Raw genomic sequence first — 17,511 nt, 5'->3', positions numbered from 1 at the left:
TCAGGCTCTTACACTTAAGCGATGGCAGACGTTTATCTCCAGTGATTCCTATAACTAAAGACACACGAGACGTCCTTAGCACTGGTTTAGTTCCAGACCCTCACATTTAAGCTCTCCCAGGCAAAAGCAGTGCAGCTCCGTCCTCCTCTGAACTAGCCAGCACTCCACAAAACTCTCAACCCCACCCTACACCGTTTCCTCCCAGCAGCTAGCTCTCTGCTCCTTCCCAACACTCCATGCTCGAACCGCTGCTAGAGCTCACAACCCCCTCCCTGACCCAGCCTCAGACCTCAGGCGATTTCCGCTCTCCACCGGCCTTGCTCGAACCAGCCTCAACTCCCTGGGCACCAGACCTCACGGAGCTTTTCACTCTTCGGGGCTGTGTCGCTCTGTCCACGCTTTTCGTGTCTCGATCACAACCGCAAAGATTCTCCCGCCACTAGATCCACTGCAGCTGCAAACTCAGCTCGCGCCAAATCCACTCTACCGCAGCGTTCCCGTCTCCCGCCAAAGCCCAGCCTGGCTTCTGATTAGTTGTCACTAATCACCACGCCTTCGCCGGGGGCGACCGGCAGCCAATAGGACAGCCCCAGGTCTCAGAGCCCAACACGAAGTCACACCCACTCGCCCGGGAGGGTGTTAACCTCTGAGACCTCCCAGGAAAGGCGCGCTTTCGACCTCGCCACGCCGCAATGCCTTGCGGGAAATGTAGTTTTTTGCCTCACGCAGTCTACTTCCGCATTTTTATTTCTATTGGGGTTATCTTTGTTCCTCTTCTTTGCTAAATGTACCTATTTTCATTATTCTGGTGGGTTAGATTAAGGGGGCTGCTATAGAAGTGCTACTCTTTGAGGGGCGGTCCTGTACGGCATGAAGCAGATGAATGCGTAAAGTCAGTTTTCTGTGAGGAAGTCGAGGTTTGAACGAGGGTTTGGGGTTGCGGGGGGGGGGGGGGGCAAGTTCTAGACCTATATAAGCAAACTGACATCATCTCACCGTTTATTCACTTTCACTTGAGAAGTAAGGAACAAGTTCAACACGAAACGTAAAATTTCAAGGCAATACATTCCTAGTGCCTTCTTACCATTTATCTACCTACACATCGTAGGGAATGAAATTATGTCCCTTTAATTTGAAAATCTTTTATGGCCAAGCACTAGGGTTTCAGAGCCACGGAAGACAGTTATTGGAGAGGCAAGCTGAGCGTTTAATGAAAAATGTAAATTAGAGCAGTCATTTGCAGGCAGGCCAGGCTCCAATGTTAATAACCCTCGGGTTCTTTGAAGACCAGAACCCAATTCTAGGTAATGGTAAAGTTTATGGGATCTTGTTCTTGGTTTTTTTTTTTTTTTTTTTTTTTTTTTTGAGGCTTTGCTGTCCTGGAACCACAGAAACTAGGCTGGCCTCAAACTCGGAGATCTGTCTGGGTCTGCCTCTCAAGTGCTGGGATTAAAGGTGTGCACCACCACACCTAGCTATAAAATAACTTTTTATTCTCCGATCCCAAATAAAATTTACATAAATCTAGGAATAGGAGAGCAACAGGAAAACCATCAGCTAACTCTTATTTGAAATAGCTGGTAAGAGCCAACGAGTCCTTTAAGTGTATAGGGCTGAGCTCAGTATTTTACCTATCACCGTAATTAGTCTTTATGAGCACCCTAGGTGGTTTTTATAACTAGTTCGAAGAGCTGATATTTTCATTTAAAAGTCTGACTGAAAACTAAACTCTTGACTACTTAATTATAGAGGAGGATTAGACAGAGTTGGGTTCTAAACAGATCAAGATGGTCAAGGGGTACATTTTGTCAAGGTTTTCTAGCAGCCAACAACTCCAGAAGAAAACAAGCCGCCACGGATGGGAGAAAATACCATGGAAGGGAGACTTTCAGCTCTGATGCTGTTTCTACCAGGACAGTGGAATCTGAGACCACCTCTCCAGCTTATATCCTTGTAACCTGAAGACCTAAAAGCTGCCCACAGTCTGAAATAGCAATATATGCCCAGTCAGCTTCAAAGATAGTAGTACATGACCTGAGTTACAGGGGAGGGAGCAGGGAAGTTGTATTTATTGTGCATATTACAGCCTAAGAAAGCAGTCACAGGGTTTTTTGGTTTTTTTTTTTTTTTTTTTTTTTTAAGCACCAGCTCAAGAGAAGTTTGCAGGCAGGCAGGTCATGACTGACCTGTAAAAGGTTACCTGCTGGAGGCTTCTCCTCCAGTAACCTCATACACAGAGTTCCTCTCTGTACCTTTGTACTCAGGTTCCTGGCTGGAATGTGTTGCTTTCCTTCCTGGTCAGCCCCTATTAAAGTCCTTCAATTCCCTGCATAACCTCTTCTTGTTGACTAGGCTCTACTAGACTATAGGCTTTACCGGCCAAGACCAGGTCAGCTATGTGTATAGGAATCTATAAGGAATGCCAAACGGAAGGAATAATTTTTATAGCTATAAAGCACATACACAGTCCTTTAAACCTCAAAGCCATGGACACAGAATACATTTAATTATCTGTGAAAACAGATCAGACTGGATGCCGGTGGTGTCAAAGGTGAAGCCTTTCTTGTAATTCTTCTCTGGTGTGGTCAGGATCCTGAGATTAGCATTTTACCATCTACAGAGTGTTGAGAAGCAAGAGGAAGGCAGATTCCTTCCCATGAGTTGCGGTTCATGGTCTGGGCCAGGAAATACTTAAGAGGCACATTCACAGCACCCACAGCAGTGCCTGAGCAATCAACACGGAGCAGGCTGGTGTTCTTATCTCTTAACTCACAGAGGGTCACAGGGCAGGAATCAAGTCAAACTAGAAAGACCTGTCTGGCATCTTTCTGAGCATGTGCAAAGGTACAGGCATGGACCAACAATACTATCTGAGTGAGATAATTTACAAGGGTAGAAGTTGAGGGTCATTTAAGCAAGTGCCATATGCAGGCTATTAAGTCAGAAAGAACAATGAAACCAATAAATAGTTTATTATTCATATTAATAACAATAATGGGTCAAACAATCAGGAATTCAGTTACTCTGGTAGTAACCCTTCCCTGGCAGGTTTTTCTAATCTAGTTTCCCAGAGAGCAATCCACACATGCACACACACACACCCATTATACCTAGCTAGATTCCCTGAGAGTGATCCACACACACACCCATTATAAACCTGGAGGGAAGTACTGGCTGCTGTACTAGCAGCAAAAGTTCAAGTCAAATCCAGTGGATTCTATTGCAGTAACTGTCAGCCACAAACACAAAGGAGGCCTGGTTGAATTTTAACACCTCAAGTCAAAGCTCAAGAAGACTAGCTAAGATTCCAGCTGAAAACGCAGTGAAGGCGTGGTAGTGCACACCTTTGAACCCAGCAGTGGAAGAAGCTAGAGGATCAAGGCCAACCCAGTGAGTTCCAGGTCAGCCAGGGCTACACAGAGAAACCCTGTCTTGAAAAACAAAGAGAAACAGCACCCACATACAAATGGATTCACAAGATGAGGGCCCTGCCCCCACCTTTTCTTCCACTGTCTGGTTGAGACAGCCTCAAAGCACAGACCCAGGAAGAAGGGGTCACAAGAAACAGAACCCACAGAAAGGAACCTCCAGGGCTCCTTGAGAGAAAGGCAATGGGGAGTTTGGCAGCAAATACAAAACAATCCCTGGTCAGCCAGGCCAAAATGGTGATTTTTAAAACACATAGGCAGAGAAAGCCCTCAGGAAGCTGCGGGTACTTCCAGCGCACACATCCACATGGCCTTTCTTAAGGGAGCCTGAAATCAAACTGCCTGCTATGCTTGCCCAGAGGAGACAGTGGGCTTCCTCCTCCCCCCATCACTCGAAACAGTATTGCTCATGACAAAAATACAGAGTTTCTTTTTTGTGTTTTGCTTTTAAGGTTTAATTAAACTGCACAGAAAGAAGTGTACCAAGGAATCCAACCTGAGACCAGATAATACATTTTATGCCGGGGGTGGGGGGTGGGGGGTGGGGGTGGGGGGTGGGGGTGGGGGTGCAGGAACCGTGCTATTGTGGAGCAGCACTGTAACCCAAACAAAAATTCCAAAATAAATCACACAATAAATTATTTTTCAAAGAAACTGACCCACATGCAGATACACACGCTCTCGCGCACATGCACACACAGCACTCTGGTCTCTTACTCGGTGTTGACTGTAACTTCCAAGCTGGAAACTGGGAATGGAGAAAAGTTAGATATGAAAAAACAAACGGGGGTGCGCTAAGTCCCTCTGCTACCAGGTAAGTCGGAGAACAACCAGAAAAGAAACCCACCAAGCTGTAAGAAACAAGCAGAAAGGAAACAGCGGTTGTCAAGGAAGGTTTTAATTAATGACGTCAGAGCGGGGAGGAAGAAAGCACAGAGACCTAACACAAGTAAAGGCACGATGAACATGGGGCGGAGCGGAACCAGACCCTTTCTTTAGTTAAATGGTTGCTGTTCTTTGTTTTGGGGGAGGTTTGTTTTTGCCTGTGATTGAAGGTGGTTATTTTTTTTTTTCCGTTTTGTTTCCAAGAAATTAATCTTGAAGGCAGAATTATCGGGGCCTCCTCTCTTCTCTCTCATTCCCTAAATTTGGGTGGTTTAACAGAGTTCCCCTGACCACATCGCTAGGGACTGAGAGTCACAGGGAAAGCTTACACCCGGAATGTGAAGAATCTGATTTGTAGCTGATGGCAGGTTGGGTTTTCAGAAGGACAGTGCAGTCATGCTATCGAAGGGCCTGACGCCCTACACTCCACCCCCAGACAACGAAGGACCCCGGAGTCGCATTTCTCCCACACTCCAGAAGCATTCAGCCTACATATTTTTCAAGTGATCAGGAGAATTAAACATACCCCAACCCTGAGTTGCTCTGCAGAAAATCTATTTACAGTTATCCCCACCCCCCTCACATCTCCCTGGAGGTAAGTCCCGGTTTCAAGACAGGAAGCCACTGGGTGAGGGGATTCCCCCGGGGCAATGGCCAGTGAATAGTTTCTTTGCCTTTGCTAGGAAAGGGGGCAGGGATGAATTCCTGGTGATGACCGCCTCACATCCATCAACTGGGATAGCCCTATGGGTTCACACAAGTGGTCAAGGCTGTGAAAAGGGCAGAGCTCTGCAGCTGCAGCAAATCCCAGGAGAGAGGAAACCACACCTGGAATATGAAGTACTTTGGTCCAGGTTTGGTAACTGGAGAAAAGGGAAGAGGGGCGGGCATCTAGCTCATCTGAAAATCAGAACTACTGCCTGGAGTCAGGCAGGGCAGTAAGAAACAGCTATCAAGTGTTTCCCATTAGGGAAAAATCCCACGAGAGCTGTTGACAAAGCTTCTGGCTGCGTAGCTGGGCAATGTCTCTCCCCTTTGGGAGGGGATAAGGGAATTAAAGGGACTAAGCAATTGCCTCAACATGAGACCACCCAATCTTCCACTGAAGAGACAACATTCCCATGAGGACATAAAAGGACAGTTTCTAAGGGGAAATTTTCAGTGTTCTCACAGCCCACCCACCTTACACCTGTGTTACAAGCTTTGTACAACATACAAAATAGACCAACAATTTTGAGGATCACATTCCCATCTTCAATAGCAAATATACATGATAAATTTGTTATTAACAGCAGGACCAAATGATGAGTAAGGCAAAGACATTTAAGTTAGGTGTTTCATCAACATGCTCCATCAACTGGAGGAGCAAGTTCACTTAGATCTAATCCCAGGCCTGTTTTTGGTGGTTGTTCCACCAGGCAAAGACAATAAGAATAAAATCAATACCCACATGACACAGTCTGAATCTGGGGAATAGAAAGGGTGCAGGTCAAGTCGAGGAAGGTATCATCAGCCCGAGCAAAGAGCTGGGGTTTGGCTTTATTTGTAAGTAGGGATGTGTGTGTGTGTGTGTGTGTATGTATGTATGTGTACACACACATATATTTTTGATGTTCTATGTTTCAGTAAGAGAAAATTTTCACACTTTGATACATTGTACAAAAGGCATCAGCTCCCATTTCAACAACAAATGGGAAGACTTCACAGTCAAGTTCAACACTTAGCATCTACCCTGGAATCCTCCCAGTGTCCGCTCTTCTCCCTCTCTTAGCTCTGTTCACTTAGGAGGCTGGGAGCGTAACTGCCGACAGATTTAAGAAGGATAAATAGTGAACAGTTAACAGTCTGGTGAGATTGAACCACTGCCTGTCCCCAGAGTCCAAGTGGTCCAGGAGCTGGCAATGGTGACAATAAATAAACCAAGTTAGGCACCTTTGCCAGTTCATAACACACAGTCCTTAGCCTGAGTTCCACTAGATTAGAAAGGTCCCTATGAGCCAGGTGTGGTGGCGCACACCTTTGGTCCCGGCACCTGGGAGGCGGAGGCAGAGGCAGGGTGATCTCTGAGTTTGAGGCCAGCCTGGTCAACAGAGTGAGTTCCAGGACAGCCAGAAACACACAGAGAAACTCTGTCGGGGGGGCGGGGAATGAAGAGTAAGAATAAAAACAAGAAAAAAAGGTCCCTATGACACTTTAACCCTGTGATATACATAGAAGTCTTTCACTCTTTCCCCTACCCAACTCAAAAAACAGCCTGGTCTCCCCACTGTCATGCAAGATTTGAGCAGCTTGTGCCCAGGTCAAGGACCATAGGAAACCGACTTGTCTGGACCAGCCTCAGTTGTGACATCCTGTGCTATTTGCCTACAACCTGGAAGACAAAAAAACAATGTATTGCTGGCCGCCAGGGAAGACCTGCCTCCTGGTCTTTGTGCTTCTTGGTTTAAAGGACTCTGCATATCCTTCCGAAGCTCCCTTTTCTACTCCAGGGCCTTAAACCCAGCAGTCTCAGGAAGGTGGGTGGCAGAGAAAACAGGAAGAGCCCGCTTTTCAAACACATGAGCAGTTTTCAAGATCTTACTGATCCTGAAAAGTCAGACACTCCATGTAGTGAGTGCTTCCTGTTTCCCTTAGTCTCCCTGGAGCATTCTCCAAGGGTGACCACTTCAGGGTTAACCAGAAAAAATCTGAAGCCATCAAGAGGCTGTGGTTAAGGCCCCTATCTTTTCATGTCTTGTGAGAAGTCTGTAGGGTTTGTGACCTGGGAATGGACAATGCCCTCAACAAAAAGCAACTCTTCTTTTGAGGGACTGGGAAAGGACACCCTTCAGCCTAGCACCCTGGGGAAGGGGCAGGAGGCCCCAGAGCTTGGACAGCCCTGGCCCTTAGCTGCATAAGAGCTGACTAGCTCTGAAATGATCCTCAGTTTATTTCATGCCCTTTTATTGTTCAGTTAACTGATTAGTACTTAGTGTGTATGTACAACTCATCTCTTGGGATGGGGGAAGAGGGATGAGAACAAAACCAAAACACTCTTAAAAATGAAGAAGACCCATTTCCTTGTCCTTTCTGTAACCTGACCTTTAAAACAGATCACTTCTCTGCAAACCCTTCCTGCATCATGGAATTCCCTTTCCTCAGAAGTCTTGGCCACACCAACCTCCTAAACTATGAACTATAATGCACACAACACACTTCGCCCTGGGTGAATGACTGAGACAGGGGTTGTATTTTCAACATGCCCAATGTGAGTCCATTCACCATAACAAGGCCCCTTTCCCTGGAAGAAGCAGGAGACTTGGAAGCTTTCTCCTCCTCTGGCTAGCAGGGCTTGCTGGAAGAAGGTGGTTATGGGCATGAGGCCCTACTGCCAATAGGAAGAGTCCAATCACCAAGTCCAGAGAGGAGATGCATAGATGGAGCTGGGCTGAAAGGATGCTCAGAGTCTAGGGTTGGTTGCACTGGAGAAACACTGTAGGAGCTCTCATGCAGGTGTTAGGGGTTGGGGGACCATCTGAGAAGAGGAGGTCCATCCTTTTCCTGAGGCGCAGGACCACGCCAGGCTTCACCTGAGAATGGGTGGCAGAGGTGGGGCTCCACGGGCAGCTGGAAGAGAAAAAACAAAAAATATATTTAGTGAACATACCAGACTAAATAACATTTCTGAAACGAGACAGCCTCTTTTAAAAAAAAAAGATTTGTTATTTTTTTTTGTTTTGTTTTTAAGATTTATTTATTATATGTAAGTACACTGTTGCTGTCTTCAGACACACAGGAAGAGGGCATCAGATCTCATTATATCTGGTTGTGAGCCACCAATGGGTTGCTGGGATTTGAACTCAGGACCTCGGGAAGAGCAGTCAGTGCTCTTAACCACTGAGCCGTCATTCCAGTCCAATTTATGTTTTTAACGTATGTGAACATTTTATAATCTATTTATTAAACCAGAAGAAGTCATATGATCCCGTGAGACTACAGATATAGACAGCTGTGAGCCATGAGTGTGCTGGGAACTGAACTCAGGTCCTCTGAAAGAGCAGCTAGTGCTCCCAACTGCTGAGCCATCTCTCCAGCCCCCACGACAGGCTCTTTAAGTCGATTTTTAAAATCAGGGACTAGGGCTGGAAAGAGGGCTTGGATAAGTAGGTATTTGCTGCCAAGCCTGTGGACCAGGGTTTAGTCACCAGGACTCACTTGGTGGAAGGAGAAAACACATACTGACATCTACATGTGTAGAAGTACATTTGACTTCAAAGAATACACAAACCATGCTGCATACAAACACGGAAGTTTTCTCTACTCCCCTCGCACCTCGGTTTGTTTTGCTGGGGTATACTCTTTGAAGATGCTTATATTCTTCTGGAGCAGGGAAATCCTCCACTGGATGGAAGGAGTACTTGGACTCAAAATCATCTGTGAAAAGAACAGAGGTTTTTTTGTTTTTTATTTTAAGATTTATTTATTTATTATATAAGTACACTGTTGCTATCTTTAGACACACCAGAAGAGGGCATCAGATCCCATTACAAATGTGGTTGTTGAGACTTAAACTCAGGACCTCTGAAAAAGTACTCAGTGCTTTTAACCATTGAGCCACCTCTCCAGCCAAAGAACAGAGTTATTAAGTCATCCCTCCCACACAGACTTTTGACTTCTTAGGAACCTCCCTAGTTAACTAATTTCCTCTGGGTTCTGCTAAATGGAGAGCCCACCCTATCCAGCAAACCAAAGATCCCACGCCAGCAGAAGCATTGTCCTACTGCATCTCATGCACAGTGGATATCCAAAGATCCCTACTCTAAGGGCCGGGAAGGCAGAAGAGTCAATAAAGTGCTTGTCATGCAGGTGTAAGAACTTCAGTTTGGATCCTCAGTACCAGGGTGAGTATGGCAACAGGAGCCTGTAACCCAGGATGTGGAGGCAGAGAAAAATAAGTTCACCGGAACTTGCTGGCCAGTCAGCAGGCCAACTGTGGAGCTACAGGGTCAGTGAGAGAACTTGTCCCAGAAAAGAATGTTGGGGAGAGAATCATACACATGCACACATACACATGCACACATACATACAAAGAAAAAAATATTCATTTTTAAAAATTGTGTATGTTGATTGTTTTGCCTACATGTAAGTTTGTGCATCATGTATATTCAGTGCCCACAAAGACCAGAGAACATCAGATTTCTGAGACAGGAGTTCCAGACTGTTATAAGGCCCCATGTGGGTTCTGGAAATTGAACCTGGATCCTCTATAAAGATTAATCAATACTCTGAACTACTGAGCTTTCTCTACAGTCTCTTTATTTATGTGCTGGATGGTTTTATATCAACTTGATACAAGCTACAATTATCTGAGAGGAGGAAACCTCAACTGAGAAAATGCCTCTGTAAGATCTGGCTATGAGGTATTTCATTTTTTAAATTAGTAACAGATGGCAAAGAGTTCAGCCCATTTGAATGGAGCCATCCCTGGGCTGGTGGTTCTGGGTTCTATAAAAAAATCAGGCCAAGCAAAGCATATGTAGCAAGCCAGTAAGTGCCACCTCTTCATGGCCTTTGCATCAGCTCCTGCCTTCAGGTTCCTGTTTTGAGTTCCTGTCCTAAATTCCTTCAATGATAAACAGAGATGTGGAAATGCAAGTTAAATAGTTCTTTTCTCCCCAAATTGTTTTTTGGTCGTGGTGTTTCTTCACAACAGCAGTAACTCCAACTAAGACAAATTATTACTGTTGTTGTTTTTTGTTTGTTTATAAGATAGGGTCTCACTTTGTAGACCTGGCTAGTCTCCAACTGTGCAGACCAAGCTGGCCTCAAACTCAAAGAGCTCAGCTTGCTTCTGCCTCTCAAGTACTGGGATAAAGGTGTGCACCACCGTGACCAGATCTAGCACCAGACTTTCTAACTCATAACCTAAAAGTGTTTTAAGTCAATTCTTCACATCTTTCCACCCAAATTCAAACACCATCAAAAAGGAGTTAACGTTTGCGTGCTGGCAGAAAGAAGTGTCACTTTGTTCTAGAAACAAGGTGGGCTGAATAGATGTTGTTATGGGAAATGAACTGAACTAAATTAACTTCAAATGGGAATATATGTCTCTAGCTGGTGAGTTTTAACCAGAAAGTTTTCTTTAAGCAAGGTGACCCCATACTGCTCTGCAATACATTTCACACAGCCATGTCCTGCCCCACTCTACGTTCTATGAGCCTTCACAGGATTCAAACAAAAGTCAAACAGATACACTTTGTTCAAACTTCAAGAGTTCCTTTTCTGCTTCAAAGCGTACTGTTTGTTTGTCTAGTTAGGTTCTTGCTATGTAGTGTAAGCTAGTTTTGAAATTTAGGATTCACCTGACTCAGCTCACCCTGTGTGCTGGGATTATAGACATCTGCCACCATGCCCTATTACATTTTGAAGATTTCTGTAATATGGATGTATGTTCAAAGCAAAACCCTGGTGTACCTGTTAAAACAGTCTAGAATGTATTGGTGGGTAGCAATAGAGGAACCCATTAAAGAACATACAGTTGAGAGCTACAGGAAACCTCATGGTCTGTTCTACAAGTCTTCTTCAACAGAGGCCTGACAACACCTCTGGACATCTTGTCTTGTGGCTCCATTCCAAACTGTGAAGTGCTGAACTCAGGAGGTGAACTCTCTTAAGTAGAGTCCTCAACAGTCACAACTTGGAAAAGGTGATCCGATTCACTATACATCTAGTCATTTCCCAATTCTGTACATAGTAAGAGTAGAGTCCAAAGAGATGAAATGACTTCCTCAAAAAACTAAGGCTGATTCATCACTAGCCTCTTTATTTTGTTTTTGTAGCACTGGGGCTCAAACCAAGGGCCTCTGTAAGCTAAGCTTATTTCGAATTTTGTGTTTTTTTTCCTGTACTGTAAGGGATTGAACCCAGGACCTTGCACACATTAGGGTAGTGCTGTATCATGGAACTTCATCCTGAGCCTCTTGAGTTTAAGTAATCAGTGTCCTCTCCTTGGATAGATGATTCTAGAACACATATGAATAAAGAAGATAACCAGATCCTTGTGGAGACTTAAGAGTGACTTTTGAATTAGCATGGCCCCTGATGACTTGACTTCAATCTGTTCATGTAAGAACAAGGACATCAACAGACTCAGAGTAGAAGTCAGGAGAGGACCTGTTGTGAATGAAGGGTACTGTTCTGGGCATTTTCCATCCCCTCGGGCAACCTGGAGGCTAAGGCATAGAAGTCAGTGAAGTCACCACCAGAAAGAACTAGTAGACAAAACCACTAACTACTTACCCAAGAAGGAGCGGACAGTGGTGATGGAGTCTCTATGGCCATTCCTCAGGGGTGGTGGTGGAGGAGGGGGTGGCCCAGCTGGTGTCCTTGAGGGTGGAGGTGGGGGCTTTCCTCTGCTTGGTGGTTCTGACCCATGCCGGTAAGGTGGTGGAGGAGGGGGTGCATCCCTGGCACCATTTCGGATCATGGGCGGTGGGGGTGGAGGAGCTGCAATTAAAATCCAAAGCAGTTAGGCTGGGGTTGGAGCTGGCAAAGAAGAGAAAGGTTTGGTAGACAGGAGCTAAGAAAGCATCCTGGGGGAAACTAATGAAGAAATGAATGTGAGAAATGCCCAATGACACAGATGCACAACAATGTTTCGATGAAATAAGTTCATTGTTATACACCGACTACAAAAAGTCAAACGGTAGCAGGCAGTGAGTGGAGGCGCTTTACAGCCTTTACAGCACTTGGGAGGCAGAGGCAGGTGACCTATGACTTCGAGAGTCCCAGGACAGCCAGGACCACACAGAGAAACCCTGTCTCAGAACAGAACAAACTAACAATCACAGAAAATAAGAGATTTGGGCTCTAAGGGAAGTCTCCAGCTGCCTTGTCATCTAGCGCTGTGGCTGCCCATCCCCATCTGTCTGTTTAGTTTTCTTCTGTTGGGGTTTTGTTGTGGTTTTTGCATTTTTAAGATGGATCTCATCTTTGTTTCTTTTTTTTTCCAAGACAGGGTCTTTCCGTTTCCAAGACAGGGTCTTTCCGTGTAGCCCTGGCTGTCCTGGAACTCACTCTGTAGACCAGCCTGGCCTCAAACTCAAGAGACCTGCTTGCCTCTGCCACCAGGGTGCTGGAGTTAAAGGCTTGCTCCACCATGGCCCAGCAATAGACCTCATCTTAATCTAGGCTTGACTCAGACTTGTTACACAGTCTAGGCTGGTCTGGAACTTGTTACTTCCTGCTCAGCCTCCACCAAAACAAGTATGCATCATCAGATGATATTGTTATAATGTGACTTAACAGAATAAGTCCATGAGCCAATGTTTAGACACCCTTCCGTACGGCAAGCTTATCAGCACACTCCATTTTTATATGCTCCTAGCTTAGAAACAAAAGACAAACTCCAGAAAAACGAGATCTGCTCAGTGTCACATAACAAATACAGCCACATTCAGAAGACCATAGACTACTCAAGCACTACTGCTCTGGCTCCTGATGGAGCTGTGAAAAGCAGGAAGTCTGCAGACACTCCAACCATCCCACCTCAGCACACATGTCACTTTCTTTTTCTCTGCTCTTGTACAGAATGGTAGGAAGATATGGGATTTGCTCACATTAAGTTCTTTAAAAACTCTCAAGTTAAAAGCTTTATTTATTTTTTAGATTTATATGCTTCATGTGCATGCATGTTTGCCTGCATGTGTATGTGAACTGTGTGCATGCCTGGTGCCAGCAGAGGTCAGAACAGTGTTTTCCAGTTCCTCCCAGAACTGGAAATTGCAGACAATTATGAACCGCCATGTGGGTTCAGGGAACAGATCCTAGGTCCTCTGGAAGAAGACCCAGCACTCTTAACTACTGAGCCATCTCTCTAGCTGTACCCGATCCACTGGGTGTAGTTGTTTTTTCTTTTAACCCAAACTTCACAGAAACCTGAGCTACCTGATGGTATGCTATAGGCAGGGAAATACCACATCATCAGTGTCTCAGGTTATTGTCTGGGGCATCCCCTAAAAGGCTGCTAGTGAGAGCTCTTGGCCTCTTGTTCTCTTGCTCTCCCCACCCCTTGTCCCTCCTCTCTCCATTCCCTGCCCCCTTCTCTCTCCACATGCTCATGGCCAGCCTCTGCTTCTCTACTCCTCTTCTCTCTCTCTGCCTCTACTACCCTCCTCTTGACTCTCCTCCCATGCCCTGAATAAATTCTATTCTGTACTAACAACAACAAAGACTGCTAGGGAGGGTACATCTTCATCAACCTAACCAGGCAGCAGAACAGCACACTGGCTATTTACTAGCGTACTTTTTGTTTTTTGAAACAGGGTTTCTCTCTGTAATGCCCTGGCTATCTTGGAATTCTTTTAAACCAGGCTGATTTTTTTTTTTTTTTTTTTTTTTTTTTTTACGATTTATTCATTTATTTTATGTCAGTACACTGTAGCTGTCTTCAGACACAGCAGAAGAGGGCATTGGATCCCATTACAGATGGTTGTGAGCCACCATGTGGTTGCTGGAATTTGAACTCAGTGCCTCTAGAAGAGCAGTCAGTGCTCTTAACCACTGAGCCATCTCTCCAGCCCAACCAGGCTGATCTTAAATTCAGAGATTCTCCTGCCTCTCAAGTGCTGGGATTAAAGGCAAATGACACTAGGCCTGGCTTATTTTTTAATTTGTATTTAGTTATGCTTATGTATGTGCCTACACTACATGACTGTATATGCACTTTATATGTACAGGTACCCATGGAGGCCAGATGAGGGCATCAGGTCCCCTGGAAGCGTAGCTATAGGAAGTACTGGGAACCAAGCCCAGGCCCTCAGGAAGAGCAGCAAGGGTCCTGGCAACCACTCTGTTTGTATACTCAGACACATTCAATTAGGCTTCTATACAGCTTTCTTAAGTGGTTTTTTTTTTTGGGGGGGGTCACAAACAGTCTCCCTGTATTGTCCAAGCCAGCCTCCTGATTCCACCTCCAACCCAGCTGGCACCCATTCCTTATTTTTTGAGCCACCTCAATTTGTTTCCTCTTTCACCAACCAATTCTCGACTGATGCTGCACAGAAGGGGCCCTGTCACTTAGACAGTGTCAGTTCTAGGGTCCGACTGCCCTGTCTGCGCACTGCACACAGAGGACCACGTCCTTCATCTTGGAGTTTTTCTATCATTCTACCAAGCTCATGGGCTGTTGTGTTGCCTTTTACTATTTAATACTTTATGTGCGCATGAGTGTTTTGCTTACATCTATACCTGTGCACCATGTGTGCCTGATGCCCTCAGAGACCAGAAGAGGGCATCAGCTCTCTTGAAATTGAAGTTCCACACAGTTGTGAGCCAGCCGGTGGGTGCTAGGAAACTAACCCTGGTGCTCTGAAGAGCAAGGGCTCTTAACCACCGAGCTGTCTCTCCAAACACCAAGCACACACAAACACACATCATTGTCTTGTTTTGTTACTATTATTATTTTAACTAAAATTTATTTAGAACTAGTTGTGCACACCTTTAATCACAGCTTTCTGGAGGCAGACGGATCTTTACGAGTTCCAGGCCAGCCAAGGATACACATAGAGACCTAGTCTCAAAACCAAAACAATCCAAGTCTTCACAGAGCCCCACACGCTGTTCCAGGGAGAGCTAGCGCCCCACTTTCACTCCTGCTGTCCTTGCCCTCACTTCACAGTGACCTCCCTGTTGTCCCAAGTGTTCCTCCTTCAGATGTTTTCACACTGGCACCACACAGGCTAAGCCTTTTCAAACTCTAACCCTCTCCTCTAATTCAAAATATAGCATTATTTTATATATTTACCAGGCTGCCCACAAGTTCTTTTCTCTTTTCCCTAACAATTACCAAAACATAAAAAGGCACCCAATAAAATACTTGAATTCTATGGCAGAGACATTTTGAGAGCAAGCAAAAAGATAAAGGGCTTCCAAGCACTCACCTGCTCCCCTGCTAGGAGGGTCTCGAGCTGGGGGAGGTGGTCTGTTACTCAACAAAGAGGGGGTGGCTGAGGTGGGTGGAGGAGGTGCAAGGCCTCGGACGGGCCCTGGAGTTTTCCTATGCAAAGAATTGTGTCTCTGTGGCAGCTCTGGGGCTGACTCATTGGTGGGGCTTGAGGGCCCATTGGGGACCCCAGGAGGCTGGCGGTAAGGCGGTGGGGGAGGAGCCAGAGACTGGCCACTGGGTCCGGTTCTGACGTTCACAGGGGAAGGAGGTGGTTTTACAGGGGGCGGAGCAGGATGTCCTTCTCGACCAGGGTGCAGCCTCTGTCCAGGAGTTGGAGGCAACGGTTTCTCCCTGTTGTAGGCTTGGGCTTTGTTGCTGTGCAGAGGCAGAGGGGTGGGGGGCGCATTGGCACGCCGCCCTGGAGGTGGAGGTGGAGGGGCAGAGGAGCTGTGCTTCATTCCTGTGCCACTGGTAGTGTTGGGCCGGGAGAGGTCTGGTAAGGAGGGTCTCTGCATCCGGGGCAGTTCTGGGAGGGAGGCGCGGCTGCTGTCAGTATCATCATGAGGACGACCACTGGCTGCAGATATCGGAGGCCTTGGAGCAGCAGCACGAGAACTGGGGACGTGCAGGGCTGGCTTACCAGTTGGAGTCTCTGCAAACACACCAGACAACACAGTATGAAGAGTTAAAGCCACCAGTCAGCTCCCTAGCTCACCCTGCCTCCTCAGTGCAACTTGCACAACAACCGAGTACCAGCACAACTCTTGGGCTTGTTTGTTTTCCTGTGGCCCTGGAATCTAACCCAGAGCTATGCAAGACACTCCTCCACTAGGAGCTAGGTCTCTAGCCTTAGTGCTGAGTTTCAAAGATGTTGCAGTAAATATTAAATAGAAATCTGGCTTATTTCTTTATCGGCCCCGCCGTCTCACTCCGCAGGCACTCAGTCCGCAAGTCGTACTCTGCACGGTTCCCTTCCCAGGCAGTTCACTCCACCCACCCTAGTGCCTCCGTCCTGGGTGGAATTACCACCCCGGCGTCTTCTTTCCCCCACAGCCTGGCACAAACATGACTCTAAGGCCCAACAGATTTTCATACAGGTTTATATATTCAATTCTCAATCCATAAGGCCTCTATCCAATAAGATTTCATCCTATAGACAAAGATACAAACTGCCCTTCCATATGGGATAAAAGACCTTTAAAATCCTTAACCTAAGGCCAATTAAGTCCACCTGGATCCAGCTCATCCTTCCCGAGCTCCATCTTCATCCTCCTCTGCCCTCTTCTCTATCCCTTCTCCCCCTGACCCTCTCTCTCCACCTTCCCTTCCCCTGCCCAATCACCAGCTCTCCCCTTTTTTACTAATTAAAATGGAAAGAAGGTTCTTTTTTTTTTAAGATTTATTTATTCTATGTATGTGAGTACGCTGTCACTGCCTCCAGACACACCAGAAGAGGGCATCAGATCTCATTACAGATGGTTGTGAGCCACCATGTGGTTGCTGGAAATTGAACTCCAGACCTCTGGAAGAGCAGCCAGTGCTCTTACCCACTGAGCCATCTTTCCAGTGTTGGGAAGAAGGTTCTGATGAAGTCACCTGAGTAGGAGACTAGGCAGCCATTCTTGGGGAAGTGGAATTAACATCAAAATACAAATGGCTGCAGGACAATCCACAACACAAAGTACTGAGAACTGAACTTAGGTCTTCATACACAGTAGGCAAGCCTTCAACTCACTGAGCTACAACTCAGCACTTAAAATCTGCTGTTTCTCTAAGGTAGGTTCTCTTTGGTTCAGGCTGTCCTCAAACTTGGGATTCTCCTGCCTCAGCCTCCCAAGGAGGACTGCAGACATGCACCATACCACCAACTCCATTTCCTTTACCTATGTTAAACACATCTTTATTTACCCCTCATCTTTGCTTTACTCTACTGTGGAACTACTCTGATTTTCTTCCTCCTCCTACCCTCAACCCCAGGCCTCAACCTAAGACACACTTGGAACAAGTCAAAAAACTTATAGTTGGGAGATCACCTGCAAGATCATTTTTGAGATACCTGAAGCATCCTTGGCTCCCACAGGTCGGAGCTTCGGCACTCCTCCTTGAAAGAGACCTCCCTTGGGCTGCAAAGCAGCAGCTCCAGGGCCGTAGCCACCACTACTCCCTTTGGGCTCTGGAAGACATGGATAAGGGTTTTATGTCACGTGCTCTGAGCTGCTGATCATTCCTCTATCAAGGCTTTAATTTTCAAGCATATCAACCTTACTTCTGCCC

General features: G+C 46.1%; 1 protein-coding gene across 1 annotated transcript in view; it reads right to left on the bottom strand.

Moving 5' to 3' along the window:
* Positions 1 to 4,442: 4,442 nt before the first annotated feature.
* The window catches only part of WIPF2 (WAS/WASL interacting protein family member 2), a 38,750-nt gene continuing 25,681 nt past the window's right edge, over positions 4,443 to 17,511 (bottom strand). The window contains exons 4-8 of the mRNA XM_080922754.1: positions 17,294 to 17,410; positions 15,233 to 15,889; positions 11,592 to 11,798; positions 8,625 to 8,726; positions 4,443 to 7,919 (exon numbers count right to left, since the gene is read on the bottom strand). Coding sequence (XP_080778880.1) covers positions 7,879 to 7,919; positions 8,625 to 8,726; positions 11,592 to 11,798; positions 15,233 to 15,889; positions 17,294 to 17,410 — 1,124 coding nt within the window. The 3' untranslated portion in view covers positions 4,443 to 7,878. The remainder of the gene's footprint in view (positions 7,920 to 8,624; positions 8,727 to 11,591; positions 11,799 to 15,232; positions 15,890 to 17,293; positions 17,411 to 17,511) is intronic.

This window comes from Micromys minutus (genome assembly GCF_963924665.1).
Source record: "Micromys minutus genome assembly, chromosome: 10".
In the NCBI taxonomy this organism is placed as follows: domain Eukaryota; kingdom Metazoa; phylum Chordata; class Mammalia; order Rodentia; family Muridae; genus Micromys; species Micromys minutus.
Note: the sequence above shows the minus strand (reverse complement) of the source record. Positions and strands in the feature narration are given on the sequence as shown.